The 15052-nt window shown below is 51.8% G+C and overlaps 6 protein-coding genes across 6 annotated transcripts; 2 read left to right on the forward strand and 4 right to left on the reverse strand.

Moving 5' to 3' along the window:
- Positions 1 to 107: 107 nt before the first annotated feature.
- On the reverse strand, positions 108 to 4267 carry VTN00DRAFT_1877 (uncharacterized protein; the record flags this gene model as incomplete). The annotated part of the gene is made up of 12 exons (XM_069428032.1): positions 108 to 741; positions 835 to 1069; positions 1458 to 1556; positions 2039 to 2715; positions 2767 to 3056; positions 3109 to 3307; positions 3361 to 3370; positions 3420 to 3438; positions 3491 to 3810; positions 3963 to 4041; positions 4093 to 4179; positions 4250 to 4267. 12 exons carry the CDS (start codon positions 4265 to 4267, stop codon positions 108 to 110), a joined length of 2667 nt encoding a protein of 888 aa, XP_069292579.1.
- Positions 4268 to 4849: 582 nt separating this feature from the next.
- On the forward strand, positions 4850 to 6601 carry VTN00DRAFT_1878 (uncharacterized protein; the record flags this gene model as incomplete). The annotated part of the gene is made up of 2 exons (XM_069428033.1): positions 4850 to 5067; positions 5128 to 6601. The coding sequence occupies 2 exons, from the start codon at positions 4850 to 4852 to the stop codon at positions 6599 to 6601; spliced, it is 1692 nt and encodes a 563-aa protein (XP_069292580.1).
- A 738-nt stretch (positions 6602 to 7339) lies between these two features.
- On the reverse strand, positions 7340 to 9475 carry VTN00DRAFT_1879 (uncharacterized protein; the record flags this gene model as incomplete). The annotated part of the gene is made up of 1 exon (XM_069428034.1): positions 7340 to 9475. One exon carries the CDS (start codon positions 9473 to 9475, stop codon positions 7340 to 7342), a length of 2136 nt encoding a protein of 711 aa, XP_069292581.1.
- A 483-nt stretch (positions 9476 to 9958) lies between these two features.
- VTN00DRAFT_1880 (40S ribosomal protein uS10) lies at positions 9959 to 10502 on the forward strand (the record flags this gene model as incomplete). The annotated part of the gene is made up of 3 exons (XM_069428036.1): positions 9959 to 10000; positions 10129 to 10352; positions 10418 to 10502. The coding sequence occupies 3 exons, from the start codon at positions 9959 to 9961 to the stop codon at positions 10500 to 10502; spliced, it is 351 nt and encodes a 116-aa protein (XP_069292582.1).
- A 399-nt stretch (positions 10503 to 10901) lies between these two features.
- On the reverse strand, positions 10902 to 13007 carry VTN00DRAFT_1881 (uncharacterized protein; the record flags this gene model as incomplete). The annotated part of the gene is made up of 4 exons (XM_069428037.1): positions 10902 to 12405; positions 12457 to 12490; positions 12800 to 12898; positions 12962 to 13007. The coding sequence occupies 4 exons, from the start codon at positions 13005 to 13007 to the stop codon at positions 10902 to 10904; spliced, it is 1683 nt and encodes a 560-aa protein (XP_069292583.1).
- Positions 13008 to 13701: 694 nt separating this feature from the next.
- On the reverse strand, positions 13702 to 14776 carry VTN00DRAFT_1882 (uncharacterized protein; the record flags this gene model as incomplete). The annotated part of the gene is made up of 3 exons (XM_069428038.1): positions 13702 to 14283; positions 14338 to 14567; positions 14623 to 14776. 3 exons carry the CDS (start codon positions 14774 to 14776, stop codon positions 13702 to 13704), a joined length of 966 nt encoding a protein of 321 aa, XP_069292584.1.
- Positions 14777 to 15052: the final 276 nt, after the last annotated feature.

The raw sequence follows: 15052 nt of genomic DNA on the forward strand, positions 1-15052 counted from the left end.
AGGCATCCAGTCATCTTGAAAACCAAGGAAATCCTTCCCTATCCACATACACACCATATCTTCCATCTTCCACCAGCAACTAGCTAGTTGGCTGGCTGGCTAGCTAGTTACCTCCCCAAACACCCATGCGGTAAACGAGGCACCCTCATCCGATGCGCCAACCCCAGCCCGGCGGAAAGAGGCGGTCCATACGGACCCAGCCGTACATACTGCTGCTGCGGGTAATGGTATTGCGGTCCGTAGCCCATGCCGTAGGGAGGTAACACAGACGCTGGCATCCCATGCAGAGGAGTGTGATGATGATGATGGTGATACATATCACAGTGGAGTCTTCCGCATGGAAGTTCATGCGCATTCCCGTGGCAGTGATGAGATCCGCCGGTGCATGCACCGTGGCGCGATGAGGAGTGGTGCTGGTTGCGGTGTTTGTGGTTATGATTGTGGTTGTGGTAGTGGACGTGCTGGTGGTAGGATACCTTGGGCTGTCGGTCTCGGTCTCGGTCTCGAGGTGGAGAGTCGCGTCGACGGCGGTGGTGGTAGTTGTGCATCCGGCGGTACCGTTCCCGGTCACTGGCATAAAAATGAGGATAGATGCCGGCGTTGCGGTGACCTCCGCGGTGGTAGTTCATTGCGTCGATGTCGTCAAGGGAGACGGACATTGGACGCTCGGGAACGTACAATGGGTCTTCTTCGTAGAGGTTGTGGTAGTAGCTGGGGATGTCGAAGTCATCTCTGATTTGGCTATAAATGAGAAGGTCATGAGTATACTGTAGTGCTATTGGAGGCAGATATGGGGAGTGAGACTGTCTCAAAATAAGAGACAGATGGACGTACTGGACACGCAAGGGTCTCCTCTCCTGCCGCGTGAAGCCATACCTCGGTCTCCTGTTCTGAGGATAGAAAGACAGACACGATTCCTCGTCACTATCCTCGGGCGGACTGTCATCCCGCGAATCTAGATCGTCAGGACGATAGTCCATGGGCGGTCGGTGGCGAAAGCGCCTGTCTCGAGCATCCATGAATTCTGGCGGATAGAAGTCGGCCAATCGAGGAGTCAAGGGCTCGAAGCCTGGAGGAGGATAGCACATAGGTCGAGGACGACGGTACCAAGAATACATGGAATCCTTTAGACAAGAATGTGCGAGAAACAAAGAATGAAAGAGGATGAGGTGGAGAGATGGTTTTTCCTCGCGTGTGCTCTTTGTAGCTGCTCTTCGCAGCCTGACAAGATGTGAATTGAGAAAGGAATACCTTCGCTCTTAAGAAGGTAGGGTGAAATGAAGAAGGATGCTGATTACAAGAGGGAAACTTGCGATTTATTAAACAGCAGCATCACCTTGAGCTGTCGCTTCTTTGGCACGAAGACGGCATAGACGAAGCGAACGCCCTGGATCAGTAGAGAAGCAATCGCTGCCACACTGGCGCACGCCAATGGACATGTGAAGAGGCAAAGTAACTTCGCAACACCCTTCGACGTAGTTGGCCCGGTCCAGCCTCTTTTAGAACATGTAATGAGCCATCATGCCAGCAGTAGTATGAGAAGCTGAAAAAGTACGCTACCACGTTAGGGCTCTAAAATGTTAGTTGATGCAGTCTCCCGGGTATATTTTCTTGGCAGGTGTCACCAGCTGAATCTGGAGGTGTTAGGCCCATGGAAAGGAATTGTTTGCTATGAAGTGCCTAAAAGAAACCAAGGGGGAATCACAATTTCTTTGATTTGTATTGCATAATAGCTGAAATTCGAATTAGTGTAGCTAGCTGCCTAACATCTGCAGGCTCTATCGTGGCGTCTTCTATCAACGGATCCGAGGATTCATGACTGACGGGGCTTGAAAATATGGCCCGAAGAAGTTGTCATCTGCGGACTATAGGTCATTGTTTGAGCAAAAGGACTAACCCACTCCTTTAGAACTGCAGAAAAGGTATCGCAGACAGCGGACACAGCTTCCTCACGTGAGGCGCTGCAGCTTTCAATGTACACTTTCAACAGCAGTCAGCGTTCGATCTGAATAGTACACACACAGAGAAGCAAACTTACATTTCACCTTTGGTTCAGTTCCTGATCCTCTAATTGTGAACCGGACATCTCGATCGAGCCAAAGTGTGAGCATTTGGCTATTTTTGTCAATGGGTAGCGCCGGTTTATTGTCCGCTGTTCCAGAGTCATAGCCCTCGGTCACGTCTCGCCACCTTAGAATCTTGAATGCGCCCAGTTTCTTTTCCTTGAGGAAAGATCCCTTCCGTATACCGTTAAACAAGGCATTTGTGAGTGCCGGGCTCGGAGAGCGCAAGTAATTGTTCAGAGTCTCATGATGTCCGTATTCTCTGTACAATTGTTGCAGCTTCGCGTAGGGAGTGAGGCCCTGCGTTTTCCATTTTGATTCCGCTGCCAGGAAGACCATTGCCGCTGTAAGCCCATCTTTGTCGTAACATACTTCCGGGAACATATACCCGAGAGCTTCTTCGAAGGCGAAACGGACTACATATGGTCCTTCTATATCGTATTTCTTGGCAATGTTTCCCATCCACTTGAAACCGGTTAATGTCTCTTCAAAGTGTACACCATTGGCAATAGCCATCTTCTCCAGCATTCCGGTAGAAACAGCGGACGTTAGAACCGCGGATTTGTTGCGTTCGTCACTCTTCAGTGAGTCAAAGATATGGGAGGCAAGGAGCACGCCGATTTGATTCCCAGTAAAAGTGAACCATGAACCGCTTGTCGCTGGTTACCAGTCAGGTTGAGCTGCTCAAGGGAAGGAGACTCACTTGACTTTCTCTGCGACAGCAAAGCGATCTGCGTCGGGGTCATTGGCGAGGATCATCGTTTCACTGAATTCGTCTGCGGCGGTCATTGCGAGATCCAACGATCCAGTCTCCTCGGGGTTGGGAAAAGTCACTGTGGGGAAATCCCCATCTGGATCAATTTGTTTTGTCACGCAGTGGAAATGACGAATGCCGCTCGACTGGCACAAAAATGGCAGATAATTACAGCCAACACCATGCAATGGCGTATACATGAACGGGGTCGGGGTCCTCCATTCAGATACAGTTGATTTCTTAAACCGAAACAGTTAGCCAAGCAAGACAGGCATTAAAAGGAACTCGTACCGCGTAACGTTGAACTGCACTGGTGTAGCATGTGACAATATCCCAATATGCGTTGCGCCTCAAGTACTCCTCTTGATCCTCATGATCCAGATCGTCCAGATCATCCCAGGCGCCTGGCCACGGCACCAGGTTTTTCTCAATGTACTGGGCGATCTCGACATCCATAGGAGTGTTGATCTGAGCTCCATTATGGAAGTAGCTAAGTAAAGTTAGTAGTGGCAATTCAATAAGACAAACTTTGGGGAGCCGAACACTTTGTAACCTAATCTCATCAGCAAGCGTTCAAGGCGACAGAGGGAGGAGTAGCTTACCATTATCCTGAGCCGGGTTCTGCCAGTGCTGTCAGTTATGTGCTGTGGAACTTGCGGGCAGATATACTAACATGGCTGGCAGTGATCATGACTCCTGCAGCTGCCTTCCAGTGTGACACGCCGTATGCGACCAGTGGCGTCGCAGCATGCTTGGCATACCAGTAGACGGGAATCTTTTCCGCGATGAAGGCGTTGGCAGCAAGAATAGCGAACCTGACGGAGTTGTGCCTTGCGTCCCATCCGATGACAACCCCATTCTGTGCAATTCCAGAGTGTTTCTCTTTAAGGTATTTAGCTAGTCCTTGCGAGGTCTGTATCACAGTAAGTTCGTTCATGCAAGAGAATCCCGCTGCCATCTTTCCGCGGAGACCCGCGGTGCCAAATTGGATACCTATTTGGTTTAGTCAACATCTTGCGGAAAGCGGGTTCCTTGCAATATAGTCGGATGATGTCTCAGCACATCCACGATTATTCATCGCGGATAAACGGTAGCCGAAGATGACATGACAAGTATGGAGAATAGTGAGAAATCCACAGACTTACGATTACGGAGACGCTTCTCCAGCTCCTCTGTATTGCCGGAATCTCGAAGCTTCGTGATTTCCGCCCTTGTTTCCATGTTCTTCACACTGCATTAGTCAACGAGGTCACTATGGTGGCATGACGGCGATACCATGTCCCACTTGAGCCATCTTTCGACAAGCTCAGAAAGTGGTTCTTCCCAGTCGGGCGACTCGAGCCTTTTTTTGGCAAGCTTTTTCTGCAGACCGTCATCGTAAGAACTATGTCGAAGAGAATTGATAGTATAAGGCGAGCTGAACGCAACTAACCCCAGATGGAGCCGCCATCTTGGACTCGAGTCGATGCTGCTCTATGACAGGATACGCTGATGGAAACCAATAAAGGTAAAAGATATCAGGAGAGCTATCAGAGCGCCAAAATCCCAGAATGTACGGAGTAGACGGATGTAATGCCCCCAAAGATGTATTGTACACTGTATACAACGCAGACGACAGCTCAATTGGAGGAGACAACCAATCGGAGAGGGACCAGATGTGATGCACAAGTGCGCCGTCCTGTGCACGTCAAGCAGGACACAGATCACCTCGACTCCGGACGCTCTGTTTGTTTGTCGCTCGAGTCGGCTGCCGCGGGTCGATGCGGTGGAGATGCTTAGTCCGGGCGTGATCAGCACGAGACGGCACGCCGGACCTTCACTGGCAGCGCAGGGGACGACGCTCCCCACTCCGCACCGACCTCATCAACACGCCTTGTCCAGGCACCTCCGTTTCCGTCTTTCTCTCGTTATATGTGCGCCAAAAAAACGCCGTCGAGGTAGCCATTCATTCGTTTCAGTGACGTGCGATGTGTCCATGACCTTTCGTGGAGCTAGACTCACTCCAGACACTGTTTGTGTTGCAGTATAGAAGATGGCAGAGACCACAAGCCCCGCGGTGGCCGCCGCCCGGAATCGCAAGGAGATGATTCTGTCGCGGCGGGCGATCGAGGGCATGATTGCAGAAGGGAAGAACATCTTCATCTTTGAGAACAGAGTGATCAAGGCGGACGCGTGGATGAAGTTTCATCCCGGAGGACCGAAGGCCATTCAGCATATGGTCGGAAGAGATGCCACAGACGAGATCAATGCGTGTGTTTTTCTATCCACAACCTGTTTGCCAGACAGCTGAATATTGATTTGACTCTACAGGCTGCACTCGAAGGAAGCTCGTCAACATATGCTCTCGTTTCAGATCGGACGCATCGAAGGCAGATGGACCAATTTCTTGCCGCCGATCCAGGGGGGCCAATTCCGCCCATACAACAAAGATGAGGATTGCACAGAGGATTCAGACAGCTCAAGCCAGGAGAGCTCGCGTCCCTCGTCCCCGATCTTTGACGAGGCCGACGAGAAGTCTGGTCTGCGGCGGAGGAAGTCAACCTCGACTACGATCTCATCTGTCTCTTCCACTCCTCCAGAGGAGGGCCAAAAATTCGAACCAAGACCCTTCTTCCTGGACGCTCGGACGCAGGAGGAGATTATCTTGGATATCTCAAAGTATCCCCCGCTAGATGCTGCCAGACAAGAAAGCATTAGGGAGAAGTATCGCGCTTTGGATCAGCGGATTCGTGCAGAAGGATTGTACAACTGCAACTACTTCTGTTATTTCATCGAGTGCTGCCGTTATACATTGTTTGCAGCCCTCGCGTACTTCTTCCTCCGTTTGGGGTGGTATGGCACGTCTGGCTTCTTCCTGGGTTGCTTCTGGCATCAACTTGTGTTTACTGCTCATGATGCTGGTCATATGGGCATCACACACAACTTCCATGTCGACACGGTTATTGGCATCATCATCGCGGACTTCCTCGGGGGTCTCAGCTTGGGATGGTGGAAACGCAATCACAATGTTCATCACATTGTGACCAACTCTGCTGAACACGACCCTGATATCCAGCACATGCCTTTCTTCGCCATCTCGCACCGTTTCCTCACCAACCTGCGCAGCACCTACTACGAGCGCATCATGCAATTCGACGCAGCTGCCCAGTTACTGCTGAAATACCAGGACTACCTCTACTACCCAATCCTCCTCTTCGGCCGCTTCAACCTTTACCGCCTCAGCTGGGAGTACCTTCTCCTGGGCCAGGCTCCGAAGAAAGGCCCAGCCTGGTGGCACCGCTGGCTCGAAATCGCCGGCCAAATCTTCTTCTGGATCTGGTTCGGCTACGGTGTGATCTACTGCTCCATCCCCGACTGGCGCAACCGGGTCCTCTTCATCCTGATCTCCCACATGGTCACCGCCCCGTTACACGTGCAGATCACGCTGTCCCACTTCGCCATGTCGACCGCGGACCTGGGCGTCCACGAGTCCTTCCCGCAGCGGATGCTCCGCACCACCATGGATGTCGACTGCCCGACCTGGCTGGACTTCTTCCACGGCGGGCTCCAGTTCCAGGCCATCCACCACCTGTATCCGCGCATTCCGAGGCACAACCTGCGCCGCACGCAGAAGCTGGTCATGGAGTTCTGTCGGGAGACAGGCATCCCGTACGCGATCTTCACGTTCGTCGACGGGAACAAAGAAGTTATCAGCAGACTCGGCGATGTGGCGAAGCAGGTCCGGATCCTGGAGGAGTGCAGGAAGGTGTGTGCGAAGGAGGGCGTGTTTTCGGGCCATCATTGAGGTGGTTAAACAACTGCCAACTCTTCTCCGTGCTACCCTACTGACCTGATCTATCTCTCGTCTCCCCTTTCCCCCCTTTCCCTCCTTTCCCTTCTTTTCATATTGCTACCGTTATGGAATGAGCGTTACGTCAGAATGTCAATGCCAGCTATACTGAACATGTCCTGTCCACTTGCAATGTGTACATACGCGCAACTTTTGTTTTTTTCTGTTGACGTTGATTCTCTCACCACATCTACATACTGCTGATAATCATTATTGCAGGGCTGGTTATTATCAAGCCTGGATGGGTTGTTTCTGGAAGCGACCTACATACCTCATGTTCTGCAACGTCCGTTTGTCACGCTTGTCATGATGTCCTTTTTGCACTGCTTGTGACTTTTATAGTTAGATGTCACACCCCCCCCTTTTTACGTTAGTACCCAATCCATGGACCTAGTTACTAAATAGGTACTCAGGTTTATGTCTTATAGTATGGTACTGTACGTCCATGCATGTATGCATTATTAAGTCGTAATCGTTAATGGTAATAGCAATAGTAATACTAATAGTACTAATCTATCCCAGATAGATATATAAGATAGAATGCCTCAACATCATCACCATGTCATGTCATGTAGCTGTACGGTACTAATGTACGCTGTTTGTATGCAACATGCATTAGATGCAATATGCTTAAAAAAATAAAAAAAAACATAGAATGCTCATGATATGACCGTCATCATCAACATCACATAATCAACCAGGCAACCCTCCACCCCTCGCAATCTTCTTCGCCCGCTGATCCCGCCGGTTATGGTTCGCCCTGCTCGCCTTGTTCGCGTCCTTCTTTGCCCGTGCGATCGCCGTCTCCCGGTCCCCGGAGGGGCCGGCGACATCCCCGCCTCCTCTGCCTCCTCCGCCTCGACCACGACCACGACCGCCATGACCACCGCCTCCTCGTCCGCGTCCGTGTCCGCGTCCACGACCTCCGCGGCCAGCTGCGGCGGGACCGGCTCCCTCGCTGGCTCCTTCTTCGTCTGATTCTTCCGTGGGTTTTCTGTACGCCGTGGATGGGAGTTCTGGCTGGTTGATAGCACCGCCACCAGCACCACCAGGCCCACCACCAGCAGCGAGAGCGAGTTTGCTCTCGAATTTCGACTGCCGCTTCGGATCGCGGGCCAAAATGACCGCCCACCCCTCAATCGCTTCGTCAGTCATTCCCGTCTCGCGCTTGAGCTGCGCCCGCGCCTGTGAGCGACGGATCGCGGCGTTGCGCGAGAACAGGGCCGGATTGGACTTGTAGGTGCGGAAGAGGGTCATTTCGGTGTCTTCAGCGGCCGCGGCGCGACGGCTCCGAAGGTCCGGATCGGTGTCTGCGTCTGTGCCGGCGGGGACGGAGTCGACGGTTCCGCCGACGTCGGCGACGTCGTAGGTGTCGTCGCGTTCGTCGTCGTCCGAGTCGAAGGTCGCCAGGGCGGAGAGGATCGCGGCCTTGTTGGTCGCGTGCTGGCTGCGGTCCGCGAGGATGGCATCCGCGGTGAGGTCCGGGTTGGCGCGGCCGAAATGCAGTTTGCCTTGTGCGGCGGCGTCAATGATGTCGCCGTTGTCGAACATGTTAGGGCGGGTGAAGGCGCGGTGGTTTTCATCAGGTTGAGGAGTAGGAGGAAGTTCAGGGGAGGTTGGACGGGGTGAGAGGACGTCGTGGCTGGAGATGGCGCGTGTGTCGGGGAGTTGTTCGGATTTGTCGAGATTCTGGAGTTTTGGAGGTAGAGACGCGTCAAGGAGGTGTGCGATGACGGTTTCAGGGTCATCGTTGTAGAAGTCGAGTAGTCGTAGGACGTATCCTGATCCGAGATCTGGGAACAAATCCTGAATCTGGGTGATAAGGGACAGCTTGTGCGCATGGAGCTCTCCTCCAGGCACACCATCAACTGCTTGGCCCTTGCCCTTGTCTTTCCTCTTCTTATGCCTCTGGTACCGGCGGTGGAGTGGTTTCGATTCAGTCTGGTATACACGCAGACTGGCGACAAGGTCCTCGCCCCGTTTCTGACCAGAGACACTCAGGTACCGTTCCATCCGTAGCAGTAGATCAGAGCTGCAGATGAGGTCTGACAGCAGCGTAGGCTCCCGTTTTGTATTTGGCTGGCCGACTCCTGCGGCTGCCTTTAAACTGAATAACTGGTCGAGCAGCAATGACATGTTTGCTTTTTGGCCTTTTAGCAAAGCAGTAAATCCCACGTAGACATTTGCCACAAGCTCCTTTCGCAGCTCGTCGCTCTTCTGGGCCTTGTATGCATCGGACAGTGTATCCAAGAAATCTGAGCCCGTCATCAGGACATGACCTACTGCAGGGAGGGAAGAGGCAAGAAGGGTCAATCTTCGGATATCAAGAAGAACTTCGGGATTCTTTATGGGCCCTTGCAAGGAGAGCTGTTTGGTGATAAGGGACTTTCCCTTCTCAAGGTTGGATGTTATCGTCTCTTCATGTCTGTCCCATATCTCTGATAGTAGTCTTCTCAAGGCGGTACTTGAAGGATAGCAAGTGCTCAGATCCCCAAGGAACTTCCACCCCAGCAGCTCTGGATGGGGTGGATGTACTTCGAGCAGTACTCTCCTTGTCAGCAGAAAGGACAATCTGCGTAGACTTCTGGCCTTTGTTCCAGCATGGAGATTGGAATCATCTGATGTGGCGAGTTGCTGAAAGTAAGAAGTGAGGTATGAGACAACAGACTCATCTTTGGAAGTAGACAGGCTAAATTCCTTTTCGTCTAATCTCAAGCGCATTTCAGAGAGCAGGATCCACGCGTCCAGACAGGCTTCCCATTCCTCATTTTGGATGATCTTCCGCACAGCTTCAGGCGGGACCTGTGCGAAAGGTGGCAAGTCTGCCATGCTATTGTATTGATTCTAGAAACTTAGTTTAGGAAAAGAAAAAGAAAGACAGACCAAAACATAAAAACAATAAATGCTAAAAGACTGGGGTATATAAAAGAGGTATGCTCTCATCTTGCGATATGTTATGCTTGCCCAGACGGTGATCCCCGGCTTCAGCGCAAGGGCTGACTCATCAAGAGGTTCAGCCCACCCAAACCGGCTAGCGCGCACTAACCGAGAGCCAAGAGTTCCCGCCCACACAGACAAACGATGAGGCCGGCCATGATAGTCCAGTAGTCGCATCTCCGTTTCTCAACCTCAACGTCAAATTTACGGGCCTTTCATCACCTTACCGAACCTCGTTGTTCAGGTCTTGATTGGCTCTTAGCCGCATAAAAAGGTATATATACCTGTCTGACAAGTTGTGTGCGACAGGAGACTAATCAATTGCACCGCAGCCATCTCAGTTGATCCCACCGGTCACTCCACCACACCGTCAAGATGTCTTTCCAGAAGCCCGAGAAGGATTTCGGCGAAGGCCCTGTATGTCTATGATCTCTCCATACTGTCTGCGCATCTGGAGGGGCATCATCAAGCCTGTCCAGCATGCGAGATGAAAAAAAGGAAAAACAAAAACGAGTCAATTCTAACATATCCGTGCGCGCTTCCAGAAAATCCACAAGATCCGTATCACCCTCACCTCTCGCAAGGTCGCCTCCCTCGAGAAGGTGTGCCAGGAGCTGATCGAGCGTGCCCGCTCCAAGTCGCTCACCGTCAAGGGTCCTGTCCGCCTGCCCACCAAGACCCTCCACATCGTCACCCGCAAGTCTCCTTGTGGTGAGGGATCCAAGACCTGGGACAAGTACGAGATGCGCATCCACAAGCGGCTGATTGAGTGAGTGCTCCCATTGGTATACTGTTTTCGAAGGAAACACTGGTGCTGACTGATATGCTTTCTAGCCTCCACGCCCCCACCGAGACCGTCAAGCAGATCATCATCAACATTGAGGCTGGTGTTGAGGTCGAGGTTACTATCGCCGCTTAAATTATCTAGTCTGGATCAGGGAGGATGATGTAGTTCCAGTTGGCACGGTCGAGCGGTGTGCTCACCTCGGCCATGTGCTCGCACGGTTCTGCAGCGTTACGATGACATGTAGGCTAGCTCCAAGCTGCCCCCGATACCAGCTAGGTTGGGAAACGACAAGAAAAAGTTTAAAGGACTACATACAGTTCTCTTGAAGACTTGCGTACTCCTTCATTCTCAGTAATTTCGCGTAGTGGAGTAAACGCCCGAACAATTTGACACCATGCTTCCCAGATAGACTTAAGAAAACAATGCACATCACAAAGAACACGCCTGATATAGAGATCTTGCACACATTACTACGGAGCTTTCCGCTCCGTCAATGTCCAATATGTCCCATTCATTCCACCCAGTTTCCTCTCAAAAATCAAAGCTCACCCATTCTGTTTTCGGTGGAACGCTCGGAATAACACCATCCTTGAAATATCCATTCTGCAGGAAAAACTGATAACTTTCCGTTACCTCCGGGATATATTCTTCTGGTTTCGCCTGGGCATCCCTCAAAGTCGCCGCATCAGGCGGGCCATCAGGAAAGAAGATGCGGACGTACGTCTGGCGATCATCTGGATGCAAGTAGCAAGGCCAGTCGTCGATGTATTTCACAGGCTGGCCCTTCCACATGGTGAGCTTCTTCGTAGCTTGGTCGCGGACAGTCTGACCAGTAAGATTGGGGAAAGGATTAAGTTCGTTCGATTCTGTTTTAAGCATCGGCTTGGGTCCGAGACCTGCTGCTGCTGTAGTGGCTGCTGTTGTAGGGGCAGGGGCTGCAGGTGCAGCTTCAGTGGTTACGGGGGGTTTGGCAAAAGGAGAAGCGGTTGTCGCCGGTTGACCGAAAGGCGAAGCTGTAGTTTGTTGTTGAGTAGTCGCCCCGAACGCCGACGACGGTTGGGCCGGTTGGCCAAAGGGGCTGGCAGTCTTCTGGAGTTGAGCAAATGGAGATGCGGCCTGCGACGGCTGACCAAAGCCTGTTGAAGTGGTCGATGGTTGGCCGAAACCAGTAGTCGTCGGGGGCTTGCCAAAGGGCGAAGCTGTTGTCTGGCCGGAAGGCTGGCCGAAGCCCGTTGTCCCTCCCGATGGCTGACCGAAACCTGTCGTCCCACCTAAAGGTTGACCGAAGCCTGAGGAGCTCTGAGTCTGGCCAAATGGGGATGCAGTGGTTGATTTTCCAAACACAGACGTCCCCGGAGTCGAGGGCTGACCGAAAGATGGCTGTCCAAAGGCTGGCTGTCCGAACGCCGGTTTGCCAAAGGCGGGCTGAGTACCGCCCAACGCTGAAGGCTGTCCAAATGTAGAGCCCTGAGAACCCTGGCCCAGGCCCGTTGGTTGTCCGAAGGCAGGCTTCTGCCCAAGGGGTGATGGCTGACCGAACGCTGACTGTTGGCCTAGCGCCGATGGTTTTCCAAAAGCGGATTGAGCACCCAAAGATGAAGGCTGGCCAAATGCAGAAGTCTGGGAGGGTGTAGATGGTTGACCGAATACACTGGGCTGACCAAACGCCGAGGTTCCCTGTCCGAAACCAGGCCCTGTCCTTCCCTCTGTAATATCATTCCGATTCGGATGCTGGTTCTCCCCGTCCAAAACGTACTTGACAGCTCCATCAAGATCATTCAAAGCGGCGTCCATTTGCTTCAAACACTCGGCATACAGATTTTGGGCTTCTTGAACAGCCTGTTCCGGATGTCCTGCCGCTGCCGCCTGGTAATGACGTACCCGCATCTCTTCAAAGCTGAGCTCACGCTGGGGGCCTCCAAAGAGCTGGACAGGGGCATTCCGCCCGGGCCCATAAGCTGAGAAGATCCATTCAGGTCGTCCTTTTCCAGGAGTGAGATCGGTCTTGATGTCGACTGCTGTCACCCCATAGTTGCTGCAGGACGGTCAACACCAGCACATTCAAGTGATAGCGTAACGGACTTACTTCTGCTGGGGTGCTTTCTGCGGTGTTTGGCGGGCTTTTCCAAGGATTTCAGTCAATAACCACGACACGGAGCAGTCAATAGATGAACAAAAGTGGGAAGAGAATTATGAAAGGAGTGCAAAGGCGCTAAGGCTTCGGATGAGAAGAATGAAAAATGAAATTGGCGATCACGGAACAGGTACTCATTTTGAAATCTCCATGTCAAAAGAAAAATTTGTCGAGTAAAACAAGGAGACATGCACTTTCATTCACAGGGCAACAAAGACTACTGGCTAGCAAGGACCTCGATAATTAAAGGGCGGAAAGTGGTGGAAAAGAGCCGATAAATAAGACATAGACATACCTCCGAAGCCTCCAGATGACGAGCTTGCACCAGAAAGAACGCCAAAGCGATTCCCAGACCCAAGGGTGGCTTGGCCGGGATGTTCATATTTGCAGCGGTCTGTATGAGAGCTCAGCTACAAGTCGGAGGCGGTGTCCAGTGAGTTTCCGGGGAAGACTGTACCTCCAAATTTGCAGCGACCTTGCTGGAAGTATGTGCAAACCACCATATTGTCGGTCTGTAGTGGCTCTCTGCTAGATTGTCTGAGATAAGCGCGCTTCAGTCTATCTGCCTGCAAGATGTGGGCCTGAAGTCGCGTCACTGGTGATTCACTGGGCGAAGCCCATCGCCGCGGTCAGCTCTCGAGAAAGCCGATATGCGATGTGCTGCACCGTATAGTTTAGGAGAGCGACTTAGAGCTTAGAGGGTGCAGCGGTTGAAGAAGCTGACCGGGTAGATGGAATGAAGGATGGGTTACTCGAAGTTGGGTGTTGCCGCCCCCGTTATATTTTCTGCCGATGACGGGGTGCCCAGAGCTCCAAGCGGTTTCGAACTGTATGAACTATAGACTGTGACTTCAGCCAACAAAATACGCACATTGTCATCTGTGGAAAATAACAGTTGTAGCACTAATCCATGCAGCAATTTATAAATTCTCTAGCTATATTAGGAAAAAAAAATTTAAGATCAGACTTATTCCAATCCTATCTCAATGCTACTGCAATGCAGACCGATCTCGATCTATAATAATTCCAATGACTGCTTCCACTACAGTACAGCTTTGAAACGGTATCACCTCAAGACAATCATTATGCAAAGGGATAATAGCACAGTAACCGACTAGAACACCAACCCAGAACTCCGTTCCCCGTCCTGACTGCGTTAGACCCACAGGATGATTAGACACCTGAAATGGTCGTTTCTCAAGGAAGTTGCACACTGCTGCCGGGTGCGGTCATGAGCTGTGTGTGTTTGCTCATGATCTCTTTTAGATCGTCCCAGTTCAGTCCGTCTACTTTCTTGCCGCCCAGCGACTCTACCTCTGCAGAAAGATCACTTAGCTTTCCAGTCGCAAGGCGTCGCATCAAAACTGTGTCCTTGGCTCCATGAAGTGTTTTTGCCGCACCGTGAAGCAGACAGTTCTCAAACCACTCTTCTTCCTGCTCGTCCAAGGGGAGGTTTACGAGCTCCATTGCCCGGTTGCCTCGATCCTGACCGGCGCCGGTCTTGTGTACGAACAAAACCAGCTGCTCAAGGTATTTACGGCGGTTGCTATCATCATTCTTCCTAGCAAAGTAGAAAGCCTCCGTTATGCTTGCGCGGCAAAGTACCTCGAAGAAGGCCTGCTGGACTTTTTCGGACGCGAGAGGTGGGGAGACGGTGTGGTAGTATGATAGAGCGAGGCTGTCGTCACATTTCGGAAGGTGCTGGAGAGTGAGGACGTAGAGGATCTCGTCTGGAAAGGTCGGGATGAGGGACGGTTCGGTGAGATATTCTAGAGCTCGCTGAATCCGGCTGAGGTTAGACACGAAGGATTGATAGAAGAGGAGAGCACGTACCCGAAATTCTAATCGGTCCAAATGCCAGAGACCGTCTATGAATAACTTGTACTTTTCGGGCAGGTAGCATCGGCGGGTAAACTGCGTCGCAACATCGCCGGCGTTGCGGCAGTCTCTCAGGATATAATATATCAATGCCTGCTTCTGGTGACTTGGAAAGGCGGAGGAAACGATCTGGCTGTATAGGTTTCGGAGGTCACTGTTAGATCTAGGAGGATACACCTTGGTGACTAAAGGTGTAGAATGTTAGAATTGACATTTCCCGACAGAATTATCAAACAATACCTGCTTTGACCCCCAGAACTCCCAGCAGTCTGTCGACGAAGAGCTGATTCTCTAGAGCGCGACGGTTCGCAAGGATCTGCTCCACAACCTTTCCATCATACACGAAATTCTTGTTGAAGTGAAAGGTCGCATCGAAATTCTCCCATTGAGCCATTCTGACCGACAAGAAAATGAGACGTGTCCGAGGAGACGAAGCTGTGTTTATCTTCCTCTTGTTCCGTCGCAGAAGCTCGATAATAATTACGGGTTACGGTACGATACGCCATGCTGAGATAAGCCGGGCGGTCAGGGCGGGCACAGACCACGTGAAGGGGGCAGAAAACAATACCTTTCCCGATCGGGCGGAGAGGTAAACAAGCCGTCCCACGTCTGACGGCGCAAAACAGCAACAGGCGAAGGACGGACAAACAATCGTCTTTCCCGCTTCATG

The sequence above is a fragment of the Thermoascus crustaceus genome, assembly GCF_041956765.1.
Source record: "Thermoascus crustaceus strain CBS 181.67 unplaced genomic scaffold VTN00scaffold_1, whole genome shotgun sequence".
In the NCBI taxonomy this organism is placed as follows: Eukaryota; Fungi; Ascomycota; class Eurotiomycetes; order Eurotiales; family Thermoascaceae; genus Thermoascus; species Thermoascus crustaceus.